This window comes from Ascaphus truei, chromosome 2, assembly GCF_040206685.1.
Source record: "Ascaphus truei isolate aAscTru1 chromosome 2, aAscTru1.hap1, whole genome shotgun sequence".
In the NCBI taxonomy this organism is placed as follows: Eukaryota; Metazoa; Chordata; class Amphibia; order Anura; family Ascaphidae; genus Ascaphus; species Ascaphus truei.
In genome coordinates this window covers 452,392,770-452,407,190 of record NC_134484.1, presented here as the reverse complement: position 1 = coordinate 452,407,190, position 14,421 = coordinate 452,392,770, and the positions used below count along the sequence as shown (strand labels likewise).

The 14,421-nt window shown below is 45.6% G+C and overlaps 1 protein-coding gene across 4 annotated transcripts in view; it reads left to right on the top strand.

The window, feature by feature from the left end:
* CRHR2 (corticotropin releasing hormone receptor 2) overlaps nt 1–14,421 on the top strand; it is a 446,496-nt gene that overhangs the window by 355,116 nt on the left and 76,959 nt on the right. For 2 of the 4 annotated variants that reach the window (XM_075587949.1, XM_075587950.1), the window contains one exon: nt 133–218. The exons of the other annotated variants lie outside the window; for them this stretch is intronic. In XM_075587949.1, coding sequence (XP_075444064.1) covers nt 133–218 — 86 coding nt within the window. The remainder of the gene's footprint in view (nt 1–132; nt 219–14,421) is intronic. 4 annotated transcript variants of the gene reach the window in all.

Below are 14,421 nucleotides of genomic sequence, written 5' to 3'. Positions count from 1 at the left end.
ATTTTTTTTTTTAATAACACATTTTTAAATATTTTTTTTTTAATATAAGTAAAGGAGATGTTTATTATTCATGAACATTACCTTAACCCCTGTCTTATTGGTAAAACCCTTGCATATGTTTGATCATTTTAGGAAATGTTTATAGAGAATGCCTTGAGAATGGAACCTGGGCGTCCCGGATGAATTACTCCCACTGTGTTCCTATTTTGGATAACAAGGTATGTAACTCACGTCATTGCTTTTCATGCGCTTGCTGTTCTGCCAGTTTTCGAAGAAGAAAAAGAAGCAATTCCACTCACCTCGATAAGCTCTTTTACTGGAAATCTTGCTACAGTAACTCGAGCTCACACGGATGAGACCCAAAACGGTCGAAACAACTGTCGGTGAGCAGGGTTACTGGCTGTGCACATGCGGCAGGCATAAGCTTATAGGGGCCCATGTTAAAATGGATAAGAAGCAAAAGGTTACACACTGTGAGTGCTCATTTGCATGTCATTACCCAGAATCCCTGGCTGCAGTGGAAGCATTGTATGCTAAGAGATCATGGGGAAAAGCAGCATGGCAGACCTGTCAGAGATGTAAATTTGCTCACAAGTAGTATTTTTATTTGCTGTAAGCCTTCTTGCTAACGCTCATGCCAGGAAGGTGTTTGATTGTGTCAGTGTTCAAGTTGTTCTCAAGAGGGGATTTATTGTGACAATACTTTTAGTTGAAATAGATTATAATGCCGTATTTAATAAGCAGTCTTCTTCCATAAAGCCCCACCATCCTGCGCTGGTGTGTCGTATGGCAGAAAACTAGAGACGTGCAGAGCTTCTGCCCACGGCCTTCGAACCAGGTGAAATGTGACCTCTTCAACCATGGAAAAAATTGCAACCTTTAGAGAGTTTGCAAGCGATTCGCCGAGCATTTGGTCTTGGCTTTATATGCAAATTTGTGAATTTCTCTCAGAGGCATAGCTTTTCTTGTGAAATTCTCTTAAATCACTAGAGTTACTCAACGCTCTGTCCCGGCAATGTTCCTCTGAACGTTTGATAAATGGCATAATCCAAGACCAATTTTAAAACATTATTAGCCTTTTGACGCTTGTTGAAACATTTTGCAAAGAACCGAAATTGGAAAGGAAAGAAAAAAACGCTTAAAATGTTACGACTGCATTTTGGGCAGATTGGCACATAACTGCAGAACGCCGCTTATTAAATATGGGCCATAATGGTTGCGTTTCATGCAGCTGGGAAACCATGCAAACGAATAGGGCACAGTAACAATCAATAAGGTTTATTCATAGCCATGCCAATCAGTATCCATTAAGATGATGATGATGATAATAAGAATACAATTTGGTGTTAAATAGGATTTCTATTAGGAGTTTGTAGATTCCTCAACAATAATATTGTTAAAGAAAAATTAAGATTCACAGTGATTGTATTACATGGGAGTACCGGCCTATGCATTGTATCGCTGTAACTCCTATATTGTTGCTGTGGTTTACAGGATGTCACACAAAGAAATGTTTAAGTCTTTCACTGTGACTAGGTGTCAGTTAGGTTAGATATCAGAAGTATTTTCCAAGGTCACAGATTCAATAATTACTCATCTCCGTGACAGATGTAATTTCACTCCAAGTTAATCCAGACATTATTATAAAACCCATACACCATTTGCCATGACACCTATTTAATCAAAAAGCACTCCTTAGAGTCACTGTTTGACAGATGGGAAAAAAAATAATCATATCTTAAGTTATTAAGTGGTTGAATTTGTCTTATCATCCAACAGTTTTCCTGTTGATCCTCTGACATTTATTTTCAAATAACTTAATTTTTCATCTAATTAAACATGAACCAATTAAAGCTGCAGTTCAGTCAATATCCTGCATGTTTGTTTGTTTTAATAAATCAGTTCTGTAGTAAGAAAAAATACTTTTAGCATTTTCTGTTTTTAAAAAAACAACTTTGAAAGACCAATTTTCTTGTATTCTATTTTAACAGCCATTTGCTAAGGCACTGCCCCTTCTTGTCCTGTCACAAGCTCTGGCACACCCCTGCCCTCCCTCTAGCACTTGTCAATGCAGCAGTGCTCATGAATATTCATGAGCTTCCACTGCCAGTCAAGCAGATTATAAACAAATGCCAGCTTTTAATATGTCACCAAATTTCGACCTATCAATACATGGAAAACGAATTGAGCTGCAGCTATACTGTTCTTTAGGTAATTAGAGATTGCACACATAAAACTATTGAAGTAAAAAAATAAATGTAAAAAAAAAAAAAAAAAAAAAGACTGAACTGCAGCTTTAATTAAAGCTTCAAGAGAATTGAGACAGACTAGAAAGGAATTTGCAGTGAGAGAGAATGAGCCAGAGTGAATTCGGTTTAATGTTCAAGTGTGGATATTTGTGCTGTCAACATAAAGAACAATTAAACATCTGTATGTAAAACTGCATATTAATGTATTTATAAAAATGTTTTACACGGAAGTAATACAGTACATTGAGAGTTGACTCTCGTTTTCAAGTATGCCCTGCATATTATATACAATATATAAGTATCTATATCATTTAACATTATACAGGCATACCCCACATTAAAGTACGCAATGGGACCGGAGCATGTATGTAAAGCGAAAATATACTTAAAGTGAAGCACTACCTTTTTCCCACTTATCGATGCATGTACTGTACTGCAATCGTTATATACGTGCATAACTGATGTAAATAACGCATGTGTAACAGGCTCTATAGTCTCCCTGCTTCTGCACAGCTTTGGTACAGGTAGAGAGCCGGTATTGCTGTTCAGGACGTGCTGACAGGCGCATGCGTGAGCTGCCGTTTGCCTATTAGGCGATATGTCCTTACTCTCGAGTGTAGTTAAAGTGAGTGTACTTAAAGCGGGGTATGCCTGTATACAGTTGTGTGCTGTGTCTTTTAGTGTCATCAGCTGTTTTAGGTGATATCATTGTCTTTTTTTTATAGAGCAGGAGTGGCCAACTCCAGTCCTCAAGGGCCACCAACAGGTCAGGTTTTCATGATATCCCTGATTCAGCACAGGTGGTGCAGTCAGTGGCTCATTCGAAGACTGCACCACCTGTGCTGAAGCAAGAGTAGCCTGGAGCTCCCGCAGCTCCCTGAGACCCCCCTCCCTTGGAGCAGTGCGGTCGCGGGTGCCGTCGGAGCCAGCGCCGGGCCCGACGGCTACTTCCAAGGGTGGGGGCCGGAGCGGGGAGTCGCGCGCTGTTCCCTGATGCGGCCGGTTGCCGGGGACGCGAGCGGCCCGTTGTTAGGGCCGCGATCACGTTGCCGAGGTCCCGGCGGCTCAGGGTACAGGGTGCCGCCATTGCGCAACAGCTCGCGCATGCGCAGGGATAGTCAGGCGGCAGGAGAGCTCCAGAGAGGTCGCGCATGCGCAGGACAGAGCCTAGAGAGGTTGCGGCGGCCATTAGGGGTTAGCGCAGGCGCAGGAAAGGCGCGCACGCGGCCCCAATGTATTTGCAGCCTCCACGGGACTACAACTCCCATGAGGCTTAGGGGCAAGCACATCAGGTGCCTCCGTGTGGCCAATAAGGGCCAAGGATTTCCAGAGGGAGCAATAAGATACATTTCGCGCGCTGAGAACGGCAGTTGGAGCTGGGGAGCTGTGAGGGAAGGAAGGGTGCAGAGAGCATGTGCAGCTCCTGCACCGAGTAAGGTCCCCCACATCCCAAGTAAGGCCCCAACTCCCCATCAGGGTAGTGGGTAAGTGTTGAGGGACGGCCCAGACAGGGACGCTGCCCTTAGTGCGTGTGTGTGTGCTGTCTTGTCAGGGTAACGGCTGGCAGTGCTGTGAGGCCTGACAAGAAGGCATAGTGCTAGTGTGCAGCAAGTTGCTGTACGCGTTCCGAAGTTTGCAGTGCGTAGCTGCTAGTGTTAGTGTTAGTGTTCCGTGAGAGTCAGGACTGGGACGAGTTAGGGGAGTGGGGCAGGTTATTACCCCGCAGGCCCTAGGAGTTTCCCCCCAAGTCACCTCAGGTTGCGGTACATCAGGGACAGGCCCTAGGCTAGGGTTCCTGCCACGCTACTGCCCGTTAGCGAGATAGGGATATAGCGGCGGTTGCTGTTCCCGTGATTCGGTTGCTGTTCCCGTGAAGCGGTTGGACCCACGTTGGGGTCCTTGGAGAATATTACCTGGAAAGGATCAGACGGATGCATCGCACGTCTGACCCTTTGAGAAGATTGTTGCGGACCCGAGCATCGGAGTGCTCGGAAGGTATTCAATATATATGTGCACCAACAGGCCTAACACATTAATTAGTGACTGCGCAGTCACCCACGTTCTCTACTAGAGTGCGGGACATTGGGTGGGGATTCTCGGGACACTGGGTGGGATCACCTGGTGTTGGGAAGCGTCCTGCGCGACGCAGTAAGTGTCTCCTCTAGAGAGGGACACAGGTTATGATGATATTGCCGTGATCTGTTTTCTTGCATGTTCAGTAAAGTCCCTAGTTAATATATATCTGTGTGAGAATCGATTATTGTGATTGTCCTGCGAGGAACCACTCCCCCTCTGGTGGGAGCCATCGCAGGTGGAGGCGCTGCATCGTTGGAAGTAAGTACCCCTAGTATAAATGCCCCAGGTTCCCCATGGCGGAAGCTCAGCCCTCCTGTGAGCCAACAGGTATAGCACCACACTGAGAAGTAGTCAGATACACCTACACACCCCAATCTCACTTAGGGGGGGGGGGAGAGGGCTACATTTGGAGGCGCTGCTGAGATACAGACCTGGGGTGCCCTGTCCATTTTTTTTTTTTTCAAATTTGTCCACCATGTTTGTTAAGTCCGGACACGAGGTCCTTGCCTGGGCTTTGAGGCAATATATGGAACCCGGCCGGGTGGTGGCGGTAGGAGGCCTTCCCGCAACTACACCCGCGGTCGTGGTTCAGTACTATATGCGTAAAATTTCTGGGTGGCCGCACGCATGTTCCTTAGATGAAGAACACGATCCCACGTCCACATGGAAATCGATACTTTTTGTAGCAACCCCCACTGCGGATATATGCCTGGCAGAGGCACCGTCCGCCCTGTGTATGCCCAGGGGCCCGTCTGAGGGGTACCCCCTGGTTTACGCCGACCCAGCCAAATGGCGTCTCCCGCCAGAGCAGGGGAGCGCACGTGCTGCTGGCTGCAAGCCTGCACTAAATTGTGTAGAAGAAAACTGTCCGGGATTGGCGGGAAAACCAGAAGGCTACCCCCCTATCTATACAGAGAGCCCTAGTGTAATTGCAGAGACTGTGATTAAAATGGAGTCTCTCTCTAGCAGTGAGTCACACCTAAGATGGCGGCTCCCGCCAAGTCGGGAGAGTACCAGGACTGTGCAAGAAATTGTTGCAGAGTATTGTCCGGGTTGGGCGCGAAAACCTGAACCCCGCCCCTGCATGGTGAGTGACTCAGCACAGAGCCACCACCACTCCCTTGTAGAAAGTGCCCCTCCTTCAGATTCCACCAGGGGGAGCAAGACTTGTTATCTTCAAGCATACAGTGAAGCCGCTACTAATTCTTTCACTTCAGCGATGGAGGTAGTGGAGGGGCCGTGTGCCCAAATGGACTTTTCAGACGCTGAGCCGGAGCCGCTGAAGGCGGAGCTCCAGATGTCGGAACCCCAGATGTCGGTTCCAGACCCGGTTCCCGAGCAGGAACCACCGAGACCAGAACCACAGATTCCGGAAGCCCAGGGTAAGATGTTTATACCCCCATCTTTGTCTGGTGACTCCAGCAGCCAACCGCTCGTGGTGATGCGCCTGCCGGCGGACCACTTCAGTGAGGTCACCGAGCCAACCACCTCAGCTGATGCAGACCATGATATGGGCCCGTGTGCCCTGCAACGGCCAGTCCGGCCTACCACCGAGGTACCAGCGGTCCCAGGCTTGGGATCAGTACCTGCCAACAACGACAGGGGTAAGTTGACTGCCCCAGGGGTGTCGGGTGTGAGCTCCCCGGTGATCGTGGAGCCTGGTGACTCCAAAGGTAGGGTCACCCGGGCGATGGGCTCACCCCGTCATCGCGTCCTGGTGGAGGTGTCTCCCCCAGAAGATCTCTGCAGACCAGGGAACGAATCCGACCTCATCAAGGAATCCGGTACAATGGACCGGAGCGACACTTACTCCTGTGCGAGGAATCTCCAAGCTTGGCCTTTTCAAGACACGGGCCAGCACGAAGAGGTTATGCTGTCCGCAGAAGATGTCACCGTTAAAGGGATTGCTGGAGCGTACAAAGACTGTGTGGAGAAGGATTCAGGGAAAGATGCCTCCTTTGAGCCCAACAAGGAGCGCTCCATTCACCATGTAGTGGACCGCGGGAAAGGTCCTGGCCTCCGGGTCTACCGCATCCCTGCCGCAGATGGCCGGGTAAAGGCCTGGCCCAGAGACACTGTGCTATTCCTTCCACCAGGGGGAGGAAGTAGTACAGAACCGGTGACTGTCCCCCCAGAGCGTGCTCTACAGGAGATTTTTCTAGCGGAGGCTCACGGACGCAAAAGTGAGGTACCCCCACATGATCAGTTAGGGGCACCCCACAAATGGTCTCAGCTAGTCCCGGGTATAGTATGGTGTGAAGTGCATTGTAATCAGATGTGTAAAGTCGAAATGATAAGTTGTATTTTCTGTGCAATGCATTTTGATTATATAACTATTATGTCGTGTGATGTCGTTCCTCAAGCGGGTACGTTGTATTTTCCACCAGGGGGAGAGTGTAGCCTTGAGCTCCCGCAGCTCCCTGAGACCCCCCTCCCTTGGAGCAGTGTGGTCGCGGGTGCCGTCGGAGCCAGCGCCGGGCCCGACGGCTGCTTCCAAGGGTGGGGGCCGGAGCGGGGAATCGCGCGCTGTTCCCTGATGCGGCCGGTTGCCGGGGACGCGAGCGGCCCGTTGTTAGGGCCGCGATCGCGTTGCCGAGGTCCCGGCGGCTCAGGGTACAGGGCGCCGCCATTGCGCAACAGCTCGCGCATGCGCAGGGATAGTCAGGCGGCAGGAGAGCTCCAGAGAGGTCGCAGGAAAGGCGCGCACGTGGCCCCAATGTATTTGCAGCCTCCACGGGACTACAACTCCCATGAGGCTTAGGGGCAAGCACATCAGGTGCCTCCGTGTGGCCAATAAGGGCCAAGGATTTCCAGAGGGAGCAATAAGATACATTTCGCGCGCTGAGAATGGCAGTTGGAGCTGGGGAGCTGTGAGGGAAGGAAGGGTGCAGAGAGCATGTGCAGCTCCTGCACCGAGTAAGGTCCCCCACATCCCAAGTAAGGCCCCAACTCCCCATCAGGGTAGTGGGTAAGTGTTGAGGGACGGCCCAGACAGGGACGCTGCCCTTAGTGCGTGTGTGTGTGCTGTCTTGTCAGGGTAACGGCTGGCAGTGCTGTGAGGCCTGACAAGAAGGCATAGTGCTAGTGTGCAGCAAGTTGCTGTACGCGTTCCGAAGTTTGCAGTGCGTAGCTGCTAGTGTTAGTGTTAGTGTTCCGTGAGAGTCAGGACTGGGACGAGTTAGGGGAGTGGGGCAGGTTATTACCCCGCAGGCCCTAGGAGTTTCCCCCCAAGTCACCTCAGGTTGCGGTACATCAGGGACAGGCCCTAGGCTAGGGTTCCTGCCACGCTACTGCCCGTTAGCGAGATAGGGATATAGCGGCGGTTTCTGTTCCCGTGATTCGGTTGCTGTTCACGTGAAGCGGTTGGACCCACGTTGGGGTCCTTGGAGAATATTACCTGGAAAGGATCAGACGGATGCATCGCACGTCTGACCCTTTGAGAAGATTGTTGCGGACCCGAGCATCGGAGTGCTCGGAAGGTATTCAATATATATGTGCACCAACAGGCCTAACACATTAATTAGTGACTGCGCAGTCACCCACGTTCTCTACTAGAGTGCGGGACATTGGGTGGGGATTCTCGGGACACTGGGTGGGATCACCTGGTGTTGGAAAGCGTCCTGCGCGACGCAGTAAGTGTCTCCTCTAGAGAGGGACACAGGTTATGATGATATTGCCGTGATCTGTTTTCTTGCATGTTCAGTAAAGTCCCTAGTTAATATATATCTGTGTGAGAATCGATTATTGTGATTGTCCTGCGAGGAACCACTCCCCCTCTGGTGGGAGCCATCGCAGGTGGAGGCGCTGCATCGTTGGAAGTAAGTACCCCTAGTATAAATGCCCCAGGTTCCCCATGGCGGAAGCTCAGCCCTCCTGTGAGCCAACAGGTATAGCATCACACTGAGAAGTAGTCAGATACACCTACACACCCCAATCTCACTTAGGGGGGGGGAAGAGGGCTACACAAGGATATCCTGAAAACCTGACCTGTTGGGGGCCCTTGAGTTTTGGAGTTGGAAACCCCTGATATAGAGCCCATTAAAAGATGCAATTTCTGGTAGCTGACCAATAAAAAAATGATATTTTTTACGTAATTGGCTTCCTTAAACAAATATGGCCATGATTAAAGCAAAGACTTGGCTGCTCTGATTTCTTGTTAGAAATGAAGCAGATGTTCCTTGCTTCTGGGTCTCCAAAGGGAGTAGTGTTTGTCAGTCAAGAGCTGTCTCTGCCATTATCCCGTCCCCTTTAGAGCTTGGGGGAAGCGAAATCCGAGCCCCTTCCTCCCTCCACAAACTCCTCCCAAACCACGGCTTGGTCCTTCCTCCCCTGCCCGGGGCTAAAACAAGGCCAGCCTCGTATTCGTGCAGTCTCAGGGGGAAACGTCATGTGATTGGCTGACAGCAGCAGCCGACCTTGCCATGTTCAGCTCTGCACAGTCTACTGTGGCACACACGCGAGGAAAGGCTGGACATGAAAATCAAATTGTATGATTATTTCTTTGCAAAAAACCACGTACCAAATGTGGTCACTTTTTTAATGTGATAATGTGTTTATTTTTCCTGCAATTGTTATGAAATATCTTGAAGAGGGTCATTTTGTTATATGCATATACAGTATACCATACAATATATACCCCTTGAGAGAGAGATAAACACACTTGATACATATATTTGTGCGTAAGTAAAAAAATCACAAAGACTTTATATTTTTTTAATTAAATACATTTCCACTGTATTCTTTATTTACTATGTATTTTATTTTTTATATATAAAAAAAAAATCTTTGAAAACATACACTACTGCTATTATTCAAAAATGGACAAACGGTCCTTAGGCAAAATCAGAACCAAAACCTGAAAAATGTTAAAAGGCAAAAAGTCGTTCAAAGATCGGGTAGCCATAGTGGTTTTGGAGAAATGCAGATTCGATGTAGTTTGTGATACTTTTTAGCGATCAAACATTAGAGTTATTTCTAGATTAAATTATAATGTGCCGACCTTTTTCGAATCCCCATACTATACGTTCCTTCTTCAAGTATACTATAGCAGCATAGTTAGAAGGAAACATATACTGTATGTTCTAAATGGTTGAAAAGAGGTGGAATACACACGGTAAGGAGTCTTCAAGTAGAGTAAAAATGTCACGCGTGAGCACATTCACATGTCTCAGGTCTGCGACCCTGCTTTTCACCACTATCTCTTAGTACACAGTGCTTCCACCGCAGCTAGAGGTTCTAGGAAATGACATGCAAATGAGCGCAAAATGTCACCTTTGACCTCAAATCCGTTTTAACATGGGGCCCTGGGATCTCACGCAGAGCAGTAACTGTTACCAGGAGCCGAGTGCTGAATGCTACAGTACAGCAGGCGTCAGAGGAAGATGAATAGCAGGAGTGTGAGGAGGTGTCAGGTTGTTATGATCACACCGTCTCTAAAAAGTGGAGCAGGAAGATGATTAATTGCTGTGATAATGTAAAAACTCTGTACTGTATAATTTAATCTATGAATAATTAATGTTGGTCCACTAAAAGCTATCACAACCTATATCTAAAGGCAAAACCAAGACGCCAGGTTTAGAGGCTAATGCAATAAAAACTACTGAAGCATCAGTTTGGTCCATTTTCAACCGAAAACCCCAATCATCTTTTTTTTGTGACATCCAATAAAGGTGAGGTAGAGGGAGTGAGTGCACTGTGACATCAGGCAGGCCGCGCGACTCAAACTCTAAACACCTATTAAAAGTAGTGGTTATTGATCCATTATTTGAAATCTGTAATAAAATCATGTGTGTAATATTAGTTTATTATAGTTTTGGAGGTATTGGATAAACAATTTAAACCAAAAATGTATACTTTATGTATACAAATAGGTAAAAGAAATGAGGAAATGGTTGGACTAACCCAACTTAACTAAAACGAAACTCAATTATTAGCAATGGGTAATGAGTCAAAGTAAATGTAAAATAAAGGACAAAAATTCATTTAAAAAAAAAGATACACTGGAAAAAAATTGCAAGCAAAGAAAATGTCAAATAAAATAATGCTAATGTTAATATATAGTAAATGTAAAGAGAAAAAGGGAAAACATGAAAAAAAAAAAGGTTGTAAAAAAACTAATTCCAATTCTCATAATGCTCAGAGATGGCACGCAGATACTGTACATAAATATATACGAAGAAGAGGAAGATAATCTCGCATACACTCAAGCAATATAAGCGGTCACCATAAGCCAGTATATGATGGAATTATTTCCATAACAGGCTGTGCTCACGGGTCAGGGATAGCTATGCGTCAAGAAAAAAGAAACCCGCCTAAGAGCACTCAGGTATTCCATATGAAAAATAACAATTTATTAATTGACACAAAGAAAATAGGTAACAGTACAAAAATATTTTTTTAAAAATAGGTTAGGACCCCTGACACGGATACTACCCAAAAGAAACACTGTTGCGTGAAAAGGGGGTGAATTGATTATATAAACCCCAATGCCTGGTATAGACAAGATGATTAGAATCACTTTGATATGCAATAAAGTCCTTTGCAGGCTATTCCAAATTCCAAATTAATGACACATACATATAATGGAATAAATCTCCAAGGGCCTGGAGTGGTAGAAAATACTTCCTCATCAAGCATAAAGATTCAGCCTCTTAAGGCAGATATATGATCCAAATCCACAGCAAATTGGGTATCTGTTGAAAAATGTTTCTGTGCTCTGAGGATCGCTCAATACAAGCAATGTCACGCATGTGGCATACATTTTTTTTTATATATATGCACTTAGCCGAGTGCAAAGTTAAATAGCCAGTCTAATGCACAAATGAGTATCAAAAGTGTTCAAAGTCCAAAAGGATAATCACAGCAATGTTAGGTAGCATAGTTACGTGACTTCATAATCCATGGGTCCTGCCTAGCACCCCCACTTCTACGCGTTTCGTCAGAGGACTTAAACTTGGAGTGGCGAGGAGGCTAGGACAAAACACTGCTTTAAAAGGGTGGATTTTCGCGCCAAGAGAAGGAGTAAACGGCTGTATGGGATCCCTACTGTGATTAAGGGTCCGTACTTCTGCGTGTCAAGGTGAAGCGCATAGTTTTTGCAATTAATTCCTGTATGGCGCCATGATGCGTGATGCGCATGCGCAATACAGCCGTGACACAGGGGATAGTAAGAGATTTTGTAGCAGCATATACAAACCCCACACCGTTCAACCTCATTTAACCTCAAAAATGCTGTCTACAAACGTGTGCAGACCCCACTTCATCTTATTTAAAGAGGTTTCTTCAAACAAAATAGGGCTCAATGTCCATGGAGAATAAATGTCATATGACAGTTTGCTTAGTCCACATAAATGTCCAAAGGCGTGATATCTGCTCTAGATCCATAGGAATTATTGGAATCTTGATTCCAAATCTTCAAAAAGGAGACTGTATAAGATGTTAATCCATAAGCCAAGGACTCAGGTAGGTGATTTAGAGAGGGCACGGAGACACTTCACATTCCTACCGGGGTTGGCTGTAATTAAAACATCTAAGGAATGGTTCGGTGTCTTGGCCTTTATATTATGCAGATGATGCACTAGTGGAAAATAAAAACAAGCAATAAATACTCTTATCGATTCATCACTTGTTATTGCTCTAGAAATTATTTTTACAAAAAGTTTTTTTACCGTACATCTGCTATGACAATAAATCACAGGTGACATAACCTCAAAACAATGACGTCTAAACTCTATAAAAACATGGCAAAGCCGATGTAGTCGTTCAAACCTTTTGGGATCATAGATTCTATTTGTGTAATTCATCTAGTCTCCCTTCGTAGAAGGGTCCTCTCAAGGTCCCCACCTTGTATGCCCAGCGTGACTTTTTCAAGTGCAAAGGCCCTCAAGAGTGTACTATCCGCATTATGCTTGTTTAGAAAATGTCTAGCAATTGTTGTGATTTTCTTAAAAATATCAAGATCTTTTCGTGCATTTTTGACATTCCTAACATGTTCCAACATACGGAACCTGACCTCCCTAGTTGTCATTCCAACATAGGGTAGGTCACAGGGGCATAAAACACAGTAAATAACCCCTTTAGATTTACTATTGAGTGTGTGCTTAATATTGTAATCATGGGTTTTTGAGCTATTGGAAAAAGCAACTGTGTTCTCCATAAATTTACACGCTGAGCAGTTTGTGCACCTTGAGAAGCCTCTTCTTGGGGTAGATTATAAGAATGTTGTACCAAAATTAGGGACATAATGGCTATTGACTAAGCTGTCCTTCAAATTTGGTGACCGACGGCTCGTCATGGTAACCTGTTTACCCAAAACCTTTTTTAGGTCAGGGTCTGTCATAAGTATATCCCAATGTTGTTGAAGGACATTACGTAGTTTTGGCCACTGTTTATTATGTGTTCCCACAAAACGAATGATTTTCTGATTGGATGTTGTGCGTTTTGGTTGCAAGAGTGTGGTTCATGATGTCTTCATGCTATTGCGAAAACCTCTCTCTACAATGGTCTTACTATAACCCCTCTGAGCGAATCTCTGTTTCATCTCCCCTGACCTTAAAAAAAAGTCAGATAGGGACGAAACATTGCGTCTTAGTCTGAGGAACTCACTCTTGGGGATACCCCTAACCTGATGAGCAGGATGAAAACTCGTAGCGTGTAATATTGAGTTTGTGGCTGTAGTTTTACGGAAGATATCTGTATTTAAGACACCTCCTTGTCCAACACTAATGACGAGGTCCAGAAATTAAATTCTTGTATGACTAGACTGAAAAGTCAGCTTGATGTTGAGTTCCTTGCGGTTGAGGACATCGACAAATGCAGCGAACCCTCCAGCGGTACCTCGCCAGAGGATAAGCACATCGTCGATGTACCTCAACCACAACAGAACCCACTGTGTGTGTACAAGGTTATCCTCAGTGAAGACAACTTCTCTCTCCCACCACCCCAGGAAAAGGTTGGCATAGGAGGGTGTGCAAGTTGCACCCATTGCAGTCCCTCTCTTCTGAAGGAAGTATCTGTTCTTAAAGATGAAATAATTGTGGGACAATACAAAGTGTAGCAGTTTGAGGATCAATTGTATGAAGTCCTCAGAGAGATTCTGCATGGATAAATAAAATTTGGCAGCTTTTAAACCATCCGTATGGTGAATACAGGTATAGAGAGACTCCACATCACATGTTGCGAGGAGAACATCCTCATCAACCGTGATGTGTTCTAACCTCAATAAAACATCCATGCTATCTCTTATGTAAGCTGGTAACGTCTCCACTGATAAATGCAAAAATAAATTGATAAACCTGCAAATGGGCTCGCTCAACCCTTCTATGCTGTTCACCAGAACAGAAGGTGGAATTGATGAAGCTCTGATTGGTGGAAATGCATCTGCTGAATGCCCGGATGAAGGAACAGACTCCTCATCGATCAGCGGTGTTGATATAGTATTGAACCACAAACTTCAGGAAACTGGCTTCACCCCCTATAGGTCTACCTGGGGGGTGGGAGAGATTTTTGTGCACTTTAGGTAGGATATAAAAGGTGGGTACGACCGGACATTTGGACACTAGGGGCTTCATAGTTATGTTGAGTGATCACCTGGTCCAGGACAGCAACTCGAAGTATAGCATCGAGCTCTGTTTTAAATGTAATAGTTGGATCTCTGGTGAGCTCAACATAACACTGAGTGTCCCTAAGTTGTTTAAATTCTTCGCGTTCGTACATCACCTTTGGCCATAGGACGATGTTGCCTCCTTTGTCTCTTGGCTTAATCTCAACCTCCTTCAATTCACGGAGTTCCACAAGTGCTCGTCTTTCAGCTCCAGTTATATTTTGTTCTCCTCTCTGGACATGTAGTTTGTTAAACCATTCCATCACTAGTTTGGCAAACACCTCCACCTGTGGGCACGCTTGCCATGGTGGACAAAATATAGACTTGGGTCTCAAATTTGATAGGATCTTGCTCTCATCAACCTGAACCACACCTTGTTCACAATGAAGAACATTAAGGTCTTGTAGGGCCATAAGTTCTTGTTCATTCCATTCTGTCTCCAGAAATTGATCCCTTTCTGGGTCATTAGTTTTAATGAAATGTTAATGAGAGATA